General features: G+C 40.9%; 1 protein-coding gene across 2 annotated transcripts in view; it reads left to right on the top strand.

Annotated features, from left to right (window-relative positions):
• The window catches only part of ca14 (carbonic anhydrase XIV), a 115398-nt gene that overhangs the window by 63207 nt on the left and 37789 nt on the right, over positions 1 to 14402 (top strand). For both annotated transcript variants that reach the window (XM_067392393.1, XM_067392403.1), the window contains one exon: positions 13560 to 13686. In XM_067392393.1, coding sequence (XP_067248494.1) covers positions 13560 to 13686 — 127 coding nt within the window. The remainder of the gene's footprint in view (positions 1 to 13559; positions 13687 to 14402) is intronic.

Raw genomic sequence — 14402 nt, 5'->3', positions numbered from 1 at the left:
AACATTTGATATGTTATCTACATTCTATTGTGAATAAAATATAAGTTTATGAGATTTGTAAATTATTGCATTCCTTTTTATTCACAATTTGTACAGTGTCCCAACTTTTTTGGAATCGTGTTTGTAGTGTACTGATACTGTTTTATTTTCTATGTTTTAAATCGCATCTGAAGTGTCCTGCTCAGTGCAGCGTACAGTCCCCCGTGTCAAAACAAACTCGACGAGGCGTCAGTGATTTCGCTTCTAGAGGCTGCTCTCATAATGTGTAATGACAGTGGACCCTTGTCATCCACTCCAACAATAGATATGGTATGGACTGGTATGGTATGGTATGGATTTTTCCCAATAACCGAATGTGCCAATTAATCTTCAAAACCGATCAATCGGTCGACTTCTAGTTTTTACAGTTTTTTACAGACGCTAGGACACATTTTTCAATACTTAGGTCACTTTTGCAAAACTCTTCACACAGTTCTCCTAACCAACTTTCAGCTTGGCAAATCAGTTCATTTCACTTTCAAAAATGCACTACAACTACCAAAACACTTTATTCATGTCTCAAATCAACTCATTCTTCCAGAGCACTAGCAAAGGTTGACAGCCGACAAACACACTTTGTCACCCTCAAAACAATTACCTAAAAAACACTAACAACATGCAGCATTATACAATGTTTTCTTGTGTAAAACAAGGACACATTTCTGTTTATAATTCACTGCAATAAATGTTACTGGAATAAATCAGACATGATGCAGAATTCGTTGACATTTTATGTAGTTTATTTATTTTTATTTTTTTGCACTGAGTAATTCCAAAATACAAGAATTTGTATACACACCATCCACTAATACAGATACAATTCAATTGTTTTTATATCATTTAATTTTAAGATTTAAAATATATTTCATTAAAATATTACTGTAGGTTTGTTGCAAATTGCTGTCTTATTCAGTTTTGTATTATGTTATTGTTTTGAACATACGTTCAACAGTTTTGAAAACAGTATGTAAGCATTTTGGCAGTTGTTGTGTCTGAGTGAGAAAAGAATTCATGAAATTTGAGAGATGTAGTCACTGAATGCATTTTGTGCCAAAGCAATGATAATTGATCCTCAGTTTAGCCCACATAGACTTCTGTTGTGCTCACTGTGTGAAGAGTTTTTCAAAAGTGACCTAAGTATTGAGAAATGTTTCCTAGCGTCTGTAAAAAACTGTAATGTGGTGACATTGATCATAAACAGTTTGCTTGTCCTCATAAAGCTTAAGAGAACACTGGTGAGGAGGACAATACCGGAGCGAATACTCACATTGAACGAAACAGAAACAGTAACTGAACAGGCCATAGCTGAAGTACATGAGTGTGATAATGAAGAAATTGAGACGTCTGAGTCTGTAGATGTATGAGATATTATTGATGAGAATGTTTTGAGTTCTGAGATTGCAAGTACAAATGGAGTTGGGATTCTTAAGTATGAGAAAATGCAAAATACTGTGGTAGGTCTTTTAGAGGATGAAAATAAAGTAAAAATGAGGGATTAAGATACACTCAGATCTCTCAAACGTCAGGTGTTTCTGAAACAGGGTCTCAGATGGAAAATAGCCATCTTTATTCTTTCTGGAAGATAAATGATTTTTTGAATGAGACATTTGGAAGAATGGTACAGTATAAGATATTTTTTTCCGGACACTGAAAGATTTGTGAAATTGGTGGTCAGGTTGCAGTGTACTGTTGGACTGAATGAACTGAATGAAAAAAAGAAGTTTTCATTGAGGAAAATGCTTACAAAACTAAGAAAGCGTAAAGGCTCGCCTTCAAACAAATAAGAAAATGAGTCAAATGCACTGGGTGCTTTTTCTCTCCTATCTTTTTCTGCTCTTTGGTGTCTCTCTTTTATTTTTAATATGGGGCTTATAGAATTGTCTTTCTAAATGTTTCGTTAGCATGTTGCTAATGTACTGTTAAATGTGGTTAAAGTTACCATTGTTTCTTACTGTATTCACGGAGACAAGAGCCGTCGTTATTTTCATTATTAAACACTTGCAGTCTGTATAATTCATAAACACAACTTCATTCTAGCTTTATAAATCTCTTCAACAGTGCGTAATGTTAGCTTTAGCCATGGAGCTCTATCAATCTCATTCAGAATCAAATGTAAACATCCAAATAAATACTATACTTACAAGATCTGATAGGCTGCATGACGAACACTTTGTAAAGATCCATTTTGAGGGTTATATTATATATAAGGTGAAGTATTTTAATAAGATGGGTATTTTAAGCTGAAACTTCACAGACACATTCAGGGGACACCTTAGACTTATATTACATCTTGTGAAAAAGCGTTCTATGGCACCTTTAATAATAGTTTTTAGTAATAGAGCTGCTATCATTCCTCTGACCACCATATAGTAACTAACAGTGCTCGAAATGGGTACAAAGGTACAAAGTATTTTTACCTTTAGAGTACCACCAGTTTTCCTTGCATACCAGCACTTTCGGCGTTGCATTCACAGAAGCCCACCATGCCCTCCATGTTGCTGGACAATGAAGAAGGGATTATTTATAGGGTTGAATTGAGTACGAAGAAGCGAAAATTGAAACATCTATTGCAAGAACAAGTTAAAAATGCTTTACAGTTTTTTTTTATTGCTAAACGACAGTGAGCACAACTGGAGCTAAACTGTGCAAAACTCTAACTACAGTCTGCACTACCAACAGTCACCTGAGCTAGACAGTTAACACATGGCTCAAAACAGGCTCAGTGCAGCCAAACACTATGCACAACCCTTACTGTGATAACACACACTGTCACTCAGAACACACTGAGAGTAAAAACACTAACATCAAACTCCAACACAGAAAATACAAACTTTTCATCTTTACAGTTTGAACAATTTCAGTGACTTCATACAAAGTAATATTTTCTTCAAAGAAAAGAGTGACATTCTTTCACATGATTTATTTAAATTTTTAGAACATAACAATTCTTTAAGGTAAATGAAAATGAGCAGTTTGCTTCAATAGTCTAGTAATTTATGGAATTACAGTAATGAGAAAAAAAGGTAGAAACTAAAAGTACATACTATAATTCGAACAAATAATTGAGGGGCTAATCCTGCAAAATTGCAATCAGCAGTGTTTGAAAGGCACAAGGCTGAAATCTATTCTGTTTTGAATGTGTGGTTCACAGTTTTGACAGCAGTGTGTTAGCATTTGAACAAAGTGCTGTAAATCCACAGTGTTGTGCAGGTTGTTGTTAAAGTCATGGGATAAGTGTGTAGAGTTTTGAAAACTATGTTCAAGCAATGAAAAACGAACTAGAGTTTGGTCCACATGAACTGCTGCTGTGCAGACTGTAGTTAGTTTTGCACATGCGACTCCAGTTATGCCCACTGTCGTTTAGCAATTGAAAAAAACTGTAATAAGGTCATATTTTTGCTCAATTAAGGATATGGATGCTCCTAGCACTTATTTCTTTAAATTGGAGAGTAATTTGGTGCAGAATAATCCCATGTTTTAAGGAGATTGGACATTTATGTACAATCTAAACAATATGTGAAAACTTGCAGTTTATTTTTTATTCTGGACAGTGTGATGAAGAGAATGTCTCAGACCACTTTCAAGATCTCTTTATAATTCACTGCAATATATGTTACTGGAATGAATCAGACATGATGCAGAATTTGTCAATATTTTATGTTGTTTATTTATTTTTATTTTTTTGCACTTTAATTCCAAAATACAAGAATTTGTATACACACCATCCACTGATACAGATACAATTCAATTGTTTTTATAACATTTAATTTTAAGATTTAAAATATATTTCGGTAACACTTTATAATAACTGCACACTATGAAGCATTAGTTAAGCATTAGTTAATAGTTATTTCATCACTTATAAAGCATTAATAGACATTAGTAAGTAGTTTATAAATACAGCTATAATTGCTTTATTCTTGATTTATAAGCATATATATAATGTGTTTAATAATTGTATTTTCATACTTTATTAATAATCAATTTATCATTTCTAAATTAAGTATTACATTATTTACAAACCAGTTATTTAGGAGTTGTCAGTAGTTCATTTAGGAAGTGTAAGTAAATGATTAATAAACTATTTAAACATTCATTTATACATCTTATTATTTAGACACATAGTAATAGTTACTTAGTGTGCTAATAAATGTTTTATTAACACATATTCCTACTGCAATTCATGATTAATTCAGGTAATTATAAAACATTTAGAAGTGGTCAGTTAACTATTTTTGTGAGCTCATCTAAAGTGAGGACTGTTTATGCTTTGTAAAGCTTTTATAAATGAGATTTAAAGGTTCAGTGATCTTCTGCACTGCTATTCTCTAATGTTTTAAAGTTAGTACCGAGGTAGTTTTGACACTAGGAATATGTTAATAAAGCATTTATTAACACACTGAGTAACTAATGCTATATGTCTAAATAATAAGATGCATAAATGTACATTTAAATATTTTATTAATCATTTACTTACACTTCCTAAATGATCTTATGAACCACTGACAACTCCTAAATTACTGCTTTGTGAATAATGTAATACATAATTTAGAAATGATAAATTGATCATTAATAAAGTATGAAAATACAATTATTAAACTCTTTATAGATATGCTTATAAATCAAGAACAAAGCATTTATAGCTGTATTTATAAATGGCTTACTAATGTCTATTAATGTTTTATAAATGATAAATTAACTATTTACTAATGCTTAACTAATGCTTCATAGCGTGAGTTATTCTAAAGTGTTACCTATATTGCATTAAAATATTACTGTAGGAATGTAGCAAATTGCTGTCTTATTTTGTATTATGTTATTGTTTTGAACATAAGTTTAACAGTTTTGAAAACAGTATGTAAGCATGTGCAAATTGGCATGTACGTACAAAGAGTTTTGGCAGTTGTTGTCTCTGAGTGAGAAAAGAATTCATGAAATTTGAGAGATGTAGTCATTGAATGCATTTTGTGCCAAAGCAATGATAATTGAGTTTTGCAAAAGTGTTTTGCAAAAGTGACCTAAGTATTGAGAAATGTGTCCTAGCGTCTGTAAAAAACTGTAAACAACTCTCATTGGTTCACCTGGGATTGATGGAATAACCACAGCTTTCTATCATCATTTCTGGAACATTTTGGGACATTTGGGAAGATTTTTATGAAGGAAAAAATTAGTGTTTTGGAAATGTTTTTTTCCAAATAGTTGTCTACAAGCTGTGTTGCATAACCTGATTTTGCTGAGTTCAACATGTTCCTGGGTGAACATTTTTGTTGATCCTGGAACAACATTCAAATCAACCAATCAGGGGTGCGTTTCCCAAAGCGAACTATGGTCGCAAGTTCCGTCGTTACCAATAGAGTTCAATGGGACTTGCGACCATGGTTCACCAACGATGCTTTCGGGAAACTCACCCCAGATTTGAGGGACAGATTATGTTTACAGATTATGTCAAGTTTAGGCTTAAAATCATGAATTGGTGCTTCTACATCAGTGTTATTAATCTATCATTTCCCTCTGATTTTTGGGATAACTTATGGGTAGGTTTAGGGGTAGGAATAGGGTTAAGACTAAATTTTCAGACTGGAATGTGTTACGGTACAGAGACACGGAGGCAGAGGTATAAACAATCCAGGTGAGTTTATTAATAATAAGCAGAGCACTGGGTTATGGTAAGCAGATAATGAGTACTGGAGAGATGAAGGGAATATGATACTGTCCTGATAATGTCTTGCAGATGCAGCTGAAGAGATGGGATGGTTGAAGCTGGCGGAGACACTCACACACACAGGCAGGTAATCACACAAGGAGGACGGGAGACGAAGGAGATGGATGAGACGACTGGAGCAGGTAAGTATGGCGTTAGGAGTCCTTAAGGTTAGCATACATAGGTAGTAGTGCAAACGAGACCGGACAGTGAGTGTGTGTGTGTGGAGAGTCTTTGTAGTGGTGTTGATTGCAGTGCTGATGAGTGGCAGGTGGTGGTGATTAGTACTCCGGTGATTGGGTACGTGGGTATGGCAGTGAGGTGGAACCTGACGTGTCTGTTACAGTACCCCCCCTCCCACGGCCCGCTCCTGAGGTCGTGGTGGTCTTCCTCTCGGGCGTGGGGCAGGTCTGTCAGGGTGATTGGTATGGAAGTTCTGTAATAGGATAGGATCAAGGATATCATTCTTGGGGACCCATGAGCGTTCCTCGGGACCATAGCCTTCCCAGTCGACGAGGTATTCCAGCTGACCACCACGGCGCCGGGAATCCAGGATTTCGTGAACCACGTAGGCTGTGCCGTCCTCCAGGATGAGTGGAAGGGGGGGCTCGGCGGCTGCCACGTCAGGTTCTGTGGAGGGAACAACAGAAGGGTGGTGAGGCTTGAGCAGTGATACGTGGAATGTGGGATGGATTCTAGTGTACTGTGCTGGGAGTTGAAGACGGTAGGTGACGGGGTTGATCTGCCGGATGATGGGGAACGGGCCAATGAAGCGGGGACTCAGCTTCTTGCAGGGCAGACGCATCCTGATGTCCCGGGTGGACAGCCAGACCTTCTGCCCCGGTTGGTAGACGGGAGCTTCGGAGCGCCGAAGGTCGGCTGTCATCTTGCGTCTGCGCAGGGCTCTCTGCAGTTGGTGATGAGCTGAGTCCCAAACCCTCTCGTTCTCCCGGAACCAGTAGTCGACTGCGGGGACGTTGGAAGGTTCCCCATCCCAGGGGAACAGTGGGGGTTGGTAGCCGAGTACGCACTGGAAGGGTGTCAGTCCAGTTGTGGCTTGGCGGAGGGAGTTCTGTGCGTACTCGGCCCAACCCAGGTACTGGTTCCAGGAGTTCTGGTGGCCGTGACAGAAGGTACGCAGGAAGCGGCCTATCTCCTGGATCTTGCGTTCCGTCTGCCCGTTCGACTGAGGATGGTATCCGGATGACAGGCTGACGGTCACACCCAGGAGGGAGAAGAAGGCTTTCCAGACGTGGGAGACGAACTGGGGTCCTCTGTCGGAGACTATATCTTCAGGTATTCCATAATGACGAAAAACATGATTAAACATCAACTTAGCAGTTGCCATGGCGGTAGGTAGACCCTCCAGGGGTATCAGGCGGCAGGACTTTGAGAAGCGGTCTACCACCACCAGGATGCAGGTGTTACCGTCAGACTCAGGGAGATCTGTGACGAAGTCCACTCCCAGGTGTGACCAGGGTCTCTCAGGAACGGGCAGAGGTAGGAGCTTGCCGGTGGGAAGATGGCGTGGGCTCTTAGAGATGGCGCACTCCCTGCAGCCCTGCACGTACCTTCTGACATCGTTGGCCATGTTGGGCCACCAGAAGCGTTGTTTGAGCAACGAGAGGGTCTCATTGACCCCCGGGTGACCAGTGCCAAGTGATGAGTGGGTATTGTGCAGAAGTGGAGTGCGACGTGCCCGGGTGACGTATTGCAAGCCTTGGGGGCAACCCGGCGGAGTGCGTGTGGAGGCATTGGAGGAGGGTATGGTTTCTTCGGACCACTGGATGGGATTCACGAAGATGGACTCCGGCAGGATTGTTTCAGGGTCTTCAGGCTTTTCCTCCGGGGAATGGGGGCGAGACAGAGCATCAGCTTTGGTATTTTTAGAACCAGGGCGGTAGGAGATAGAGAAATTGAACCTTGAGAAAAACATGGCCCAGCGAGCTTGGCGAGGGTTGAGTCTTTTGGCAGCTTTTAGATATTCAAGGTTTTTGTGATCAGTGAGAACTTGGAATGGATGAGTAGCCCCCTCCAACCAATGCCTCCACTCCTCGAGGGCAAGCTTGACGGCCAGGAGTTCGCGGTCACCGATGTCGTAATTGACCTCCGCCGGGTTGAGCTTGCGGGAGAAGAAGGCGCATGGATGGAGTCTACTAGGTGTCCCCTGCTGCTGTGAAAGAACCGCTCCCACTCCAGTGGTGGAGGCGTCCACTTCCACGATGAATGGGAGCTCTGGATTAGGGTGGACGAGGAGGGGAGCGGTGGTGAAGGCTCTTTTAAGGGTCTCGAAGGCGTTGGTGGCTTGTTGGGACCAGGACAGAGACTTGGGCTGGTTACGGAGTAGGTTGGTTAATGGACTGACGATGGTGCTGTAGTTCTTGATAAACCGGCGGTAGAAGTTGGAGAAACCTAGGAAGCGTTGGAGTTCTTTGATTGAAGATGGAGTGGGCCAGGACTGAATGGCGGAGACCTTCCCCTCGTCCATCCGGATGCCACTGTGATCTATTACGTACCCCAGGAATTGGACAGAGGGCTGGTGAAAGGAGCACTTCTCAGCTTTGAGGAAGAGGTGGAATTGCCGTAGGCGTTGGAGGACCTCCGCAACGTGGTGGCGATGTTCGGCCAAGCTCCGGGAGTAGATGAGGATGTCGTCTATATACACCAGAACGAACTTGTGGAGAAACTCCCGGAGCACCTCGTGTATGAAATCCTGGAATACGGAGGGGGCGTTGACCAGGCCATACGGCATAACAAGATATTCGTAGTGTCCGGTGGGCGTGACAAAGGCGGTCTTCCACTCGTCCCCCTCGCGTATCCAGATGAGGTTGTACGCGCTGCGGAGGTCCAGCTTAGTGAACACAGTGGCACCACGGAGATGTTCCAGGGCCGCTGGGACGAGGGGAAGCGGGTAGCGGAATTTGATGGTGATTTTGTTGAGGGCACGGTAATCAATGCAGGGCCTCAAGCCTCCGTCCTTCTTCGCCACAAAAAAGAAGCTTGAAGCAGCAGGGGAAGTAGACGGGCGGATGTAACCTTGGTTGAGGGCCTCTTTGATGTATTCCTCCATGGCCTTCTCCTCCGGTATTGACAGGGGGTAAATGCGTCCCCTGGGCACTGGTTCACCCGGTAGCAGATCGATGGCACAGTCCCATGGCCGGTGTGGAGGAAGCTTGGAGGCGCATTGCGGGCAGAAAACGTCACTGAAGGGGGCGTAGTCCGGGGGAACATCCACGGAGCGTTTTTCGACAGGGCTTTCGATAGAGGTTGCATTCATGGAGAGAGACTTGGAGAATGGAGACTTTGGAACAGGAAGCGTTGGGAAGCAATCTGGAAAGCAGTGGTCGCCCCACTTCAGGACTTCGCCCGTGCGCCAAGAGATGTTGGGGCTATGTTGTTCGAGCCACGGGCGCCCTAGAACCACGTCAGCGGTGGACTCCTCCAGAACCAGCAGATGAATCTTTTCAGAGTGTAGAATACCCACGCTGAGTTGAAGTGGTCCCACACAATGACGGATGTGCTTACGGCTCAGGGGTTTGCCCGTGATGGAGTGGATTTGATAGCTAACCGGAGACGGGGAGATCTTGAGCTTGAGTTGTCGACAGAGGGCGCCGGAGATGAAATTTCCTGCAGACCCTGAGTCGAGGAGCGCCACCACTGGAACAGAGGTATTTGCAGCAGTAAGGATTACAACAGTTGTGAGTGGTTTCATTTTATGAATGGAAGGAAGAAAAAAAAAAAAAAAAAATCGCACTCACCACGGGCCGAGGAGGACGGGTTGGGCATGTGGAGAGAACATGCCCTGGAGATCCACAATATAGACATAAGTTATGAGTCAATCTTCTTTGTCTTTCATTGGAAGTTAGACGGGAATGGTCGATTAACATTGGTTCGGTGGCTGGTTCTGGGGAGCGGACGGGTTCAGACCGGCGGAGGAGGTTGGTGGCAGGTGACTGGCCCTGGTGCTCGAGGAGACACGACTGCATACGAGAACCCACGCGGATGGCGAGTTGGATGAAGCGTTCAAGTCCCATTGAGTCCTCGTATGCAGCGAGATGCAGCCGCACGTTGGGTTCCAATCCTTGACGGAAAGAAGTGATGAGGGCTTGTTCATTCCATCCGCTGGTGGCGGCTAGCGTTCGGAACTGCAAGGCATAATCATTCACAGAGAGATTTCTTTGCTTTACATTGTAGAGTTTCTCACCAGTAGAAGAATCCTTCAGAGGTTTCCTGAAGACCTCAGGGAAGTGAGAGACGAACGCCGAATATGATTGTACTACAGGGCCTTTCTGAGTCCACAGGGAATCTGCCCATTGCAGGGCCTTACCTTGCAGTTGCGAAATGATGAACGCAATTTTTGCTGTGTCGGAAGTGTAGAGGTGCGGCTGCATCTCCAGGACCAGTTCACATTGGAGAAGGAAACCGCTGCATTCCTCCGCCGATCCTGAGTAGGGCGCCGGTTTGGCCATGGGACTGGCGGTGAATGCTGGAGAAGGAGAGGTGACAGAAGGTGCGGAAGCTGAAGTGGTGGATATTGATGGTGAGGATGGCTGTGGTGTGAGTGCTCGGCGCAGTGCGTCCACGAGCTCTTGAAATGGGTCGTTGGTGCTCATGCTGTAAAGTTGTTATGGTCCGGTCTTCTGTTACGGTACAGAGACACAGAGGCAGAGGTATAAACAATCCAGGTGAGTTTATTAATAATAAGCAGAGCACTGGGTTATGGTAAGCAGATAATGAGTACTGGAGAGATGAAGGGAATATGATACTGTCCTGATAATGTCTTGCAGATGCAGCTGAAGAGATGGGATGGTTGAAGCTGGCGGAGACACTCACACACACAGGCAGGTAATCACACAAGGAGGACGGGAGACGAAGGAGATGGATGAGACGACTGGAGCAGGTAAGTATGGCGTTAGGAGTCCTTAAGGTTAGCATACATAGGTAGTAGTGCAAACGAGACCGGACAGTGAGTGTGTGTGTGTGGAGAGTCTTTGTAGTGGTGTTGATTGCAGTGCTGATGAGTGGCAGGTGGTGGTGATTAGTACTCCGGTGATTGGGTATGTGGGTATGGCAGTGAGGTGGAACCTGACGTGTCTGTTACAGAATGTTGTTCCAGGATCAACAATATATGTTGACCCAGGAACACATCTAACTCAGCAAAATCAGGACGTGCGAGCATTATTATCCCTGTTACCTAAAAAAGGGGATTTAGGATTTTTGAAGAATTGGATTACACAATTTTGGCCAAATGTTTAAAGAACAGGTTGAAATGCTATCTGGACACAGTTTTTTATAGTGATCAGGCTTATTGTGTGCCTGAATGATCTATTATGGATCATCTTTTTTCCTTTGAGAGATGCTATAGATTTGAGTTTTAAAGAAAATGTTAACATAGGGTTTTTATAAATATATATCAAGAAAATGCCTTTGATAGGACAAACCATGGATATCTATACAAAGATTTGTGCTTTTGGTTTTGGTGATAATTTTATTTCTTGAGTAAAACTGTCAGATGTTTCTGTATAGGTGAAGGTGGGAGGAGGGTTGAGGTCCTCGATTTCTTTAAAAAAGAGGAATTAGGGGAAGGGTGCCCACTCAATTATATATCATTGCCATTGAACCACTATTACAGTTTTTTTTTTTCAATTGCTAACAAACGTTTAGCAATACTTAAAGTACTTTTTCTAAACTCTTAACATAGCAACACACATACATCACACAATTGGCCAAATAGTTAATTTTCTGCCCAAAACCATATTTTGTCAAATAAACACAAACTCTACATTTCAAAATGCTAAAAACCTTTTTCAACACATACTAACTCTATCAAAACACAGCAAACCTGATTCAAAATCGAGTCGTTCTGGCACTAGTTTTCTATCCACCATGAACAAATAGTCAATCATAGTGCAATGACTGTCAAAATAGTTGATGACATTATGAAAACTACATTACTTGTCATGTTTCGGTTCTAACTGGAGAAAATATGAAATCCATAGTTTTTAAAATTCAGCTTCCTTTTACTGCAGTAAAAGTAGAATGCATGTAAGCCATTCTACATTTCTGCTTGAGTGTGTGCATTCTTAGCAACATAGTAAATATCTAAAAGTGAATGAGTCATTACATTAGAAAATGTACAGTATAAAAAAACAAGAAGAAAGTAACAGAATTGCTCAGGGCAGCCACTGGTCAAATGAGACCCTATGCAGGACTTCAGTTGCCCCCTTGGTTGAAATCTCTTTCTGGGTTTGGGTTTGTGGTGTTGATGGTACCCTCATGGATGGTGTCCCCTTGGTAGCTAGTGCCCTACACAGACCACATATTCTGCATATATGGAACAGTGGTAGTGGAATCGTTGTAGTAAAAGCTTTACATGAAGCTTTTACTGAAATGAAAACATGAAATTGCTGCCATTGATCAACAACAAATACAACATACATGGTGTTTGGTTACTGCTGAAGCTTTTTTTCTGCCACAGAATAAAAAAAGTATAAAAGGTAATTGTGACTTTTTATCTCACATGCAATTCTATTTTTTTATTTATTTAATTATTTTCATTTTGCAATTATGAGTTTACATCTCACAATTCTGACTTTTTTTTTTTTTTTTCTTTCAAAATTGTGATATATAAACTATAGGAATTGAGTTTAAAAAGTCAGAAATGTGAGATAAAAAGACATAATTACCTTTTTTATTTTCTATTCATGGCAGAAATAAGCTTTCATAGGTTCCACGTGTAAGTGAAAAAAACAGAGATGCACAATCCAGCACACATTCTTCCTCCTCTCCCATACCTCTTCTTCTCCATTGTCCTGATCCAACTTTTCCTTTCCTCCATCTATTCTTCTCACTTACCCAGATATTATTTTCTCTCTGCTCCTCTGTGTTGTTTTTCATCCACTGAACAAATTCGATTGAAAGAGTCCTATTTTACTGTGTATGTCCATGTAACGGAAAGAAATTGAACACCTGACTATGTTTCCAACTGAGACTGGAATCTGCTATTTCTTAATATTTCAGTGATCTGCTAATTAAAAATGCTTATCAATTGTTTCAGAATTTGTTTTATGGGAAACAATGGGAATCCTGAAATATAGACACTAAATATTGTGTTAAAACTGTTCATAAGGAGGTGCTAAAAGAGTGGCAACCATTGAGGTGGACAATTTTTTTTGAGAGATCATTGGAGCTCCCTGTATAAGTCTCCACTAGAGATGCAAACTGCAGATCAGTAATGGAGAATTATTAATGGGGCAATGGCTACAAACAGACATGTGGCTCACCTAGTAATTTCTGTGGTAAAGAAGAGAGAGCAGAACGCCTATTTTTGTACTGTACACTTTTAGAAGAGCTTTTTAGACTGTTAGACTGTTTAGACATTCTCTGAATGTGTTTTTTATTTGAAGTGTGAAGTATAAAGTCTCAAAAAAGTTAATACTGTGACTTTTAAGTTATGTTTTGGGTGTTGCGAAAATTTTGAAAAAACAAATTATTGGGCATAGGTAGAGTGAATCCTGAAAAGATGATGAAAGGTTTAATTGCAAGCAGATTAAACAAAGAATTTGATGGGAGATTTGATAACCTTTAGAGAAAAATGGTGTATAGGAGAAATGTTATGTAGTATATATGAAGAACAACTTGTGGTGAATTTTTAAATTGGTTGTTTTAAAGAATTAAGTATGGGTTGAATAAAGGTTTGTTTATATTTATTTACATGATTGAGACTGTAATATGATTGTAATGTTAAACCTCTCTTCTCTTCTCTTCTCTTCTCTTCTCTTCTCTTCTCTTCTCTTCTCTTCTCTTCTCTTCAAACTAGCTAATGAAATTAGAGACGGTGTTGTACTCCAGCAAGGCAGAAGAAGCAGAGCCCATGGTTCTCCAGGATAACTACCGTGCCACCCAGCCACTTAACCACAGAACTGTCCTGTCCTCTTTCATTCCTGGTAGGAGAAAGATTGAAATAATAAAAGAGGGAGGGGTAGAGAGAATAGGGTTGGGGGTGGGGGATTATGTAGCTGTGCTCTTTGTTTACATGATGGCTGATTAGTTTTTCAAAATCGCCTGTGAACACAGAGATTATTGTAATCATGTGAGCCTGTGTGCATGTGCGCCTGAGTGGGAAGAGCAGGAGAAAGCAGTAATAAGAGCCAGAAGATGTGATAGTACTTGAGGAAATAATTCAGGATTTTTTCAAATGTTTCCAATATAAATAAACATTATTACATGGTAAATGAACCCCCCCCCCCAGGTTTAAAGGAATAGTTCGTTAAAATATTTTGTCATAATTTACTCACCCTCATGTAACTCAAAACCTGTAAGACTTTCTTTCATCAATGCTAAACAATTTTTGAAGACTCTGTATGCAATTCTTATACCACACAACAAGAGTTCATAGTAATCATGTCTGTCAAGCTCCAAAAAGACATTATTAAAAAAAAATTGTCTATATTACTTCTGTGGTTCTGTGGTAACTATCTTCGCTGAGGGAACAGGAATTTGCTAATAATTGAAAATATTCCCCTATGCCATATCTCTAAAATATCACTATTTGTCATGGTCATGTTTAGTTTAGTTCCATTGTCTTGTTCTGTTTAGTTTCTAATCAAGGATTTTTTTGGTTGCATTTACATTACATGGGTCCAGTGACCCAAATACGTTT

This window comes from Chanodichthys erythropterus, chromosome 2 (genome assembly GCF_024489055.1).
Source record: "Chanodichthys erythropterus isolate Z2021 chromosome 2, ASM2448905v1, whole genome shotgun sequence".
Lineage (NCBI taxonomy): Eukaryota > Metazoa > Chordata > Actinopteri > Cypriniformes > Xenocyprididae > Chanodichthys > Chanodichthys erythropterus.
Note: the sequence above shows the minus strand (reverse complement) of the source record. Positions and strands in the feature narration are given on the sequence as shown.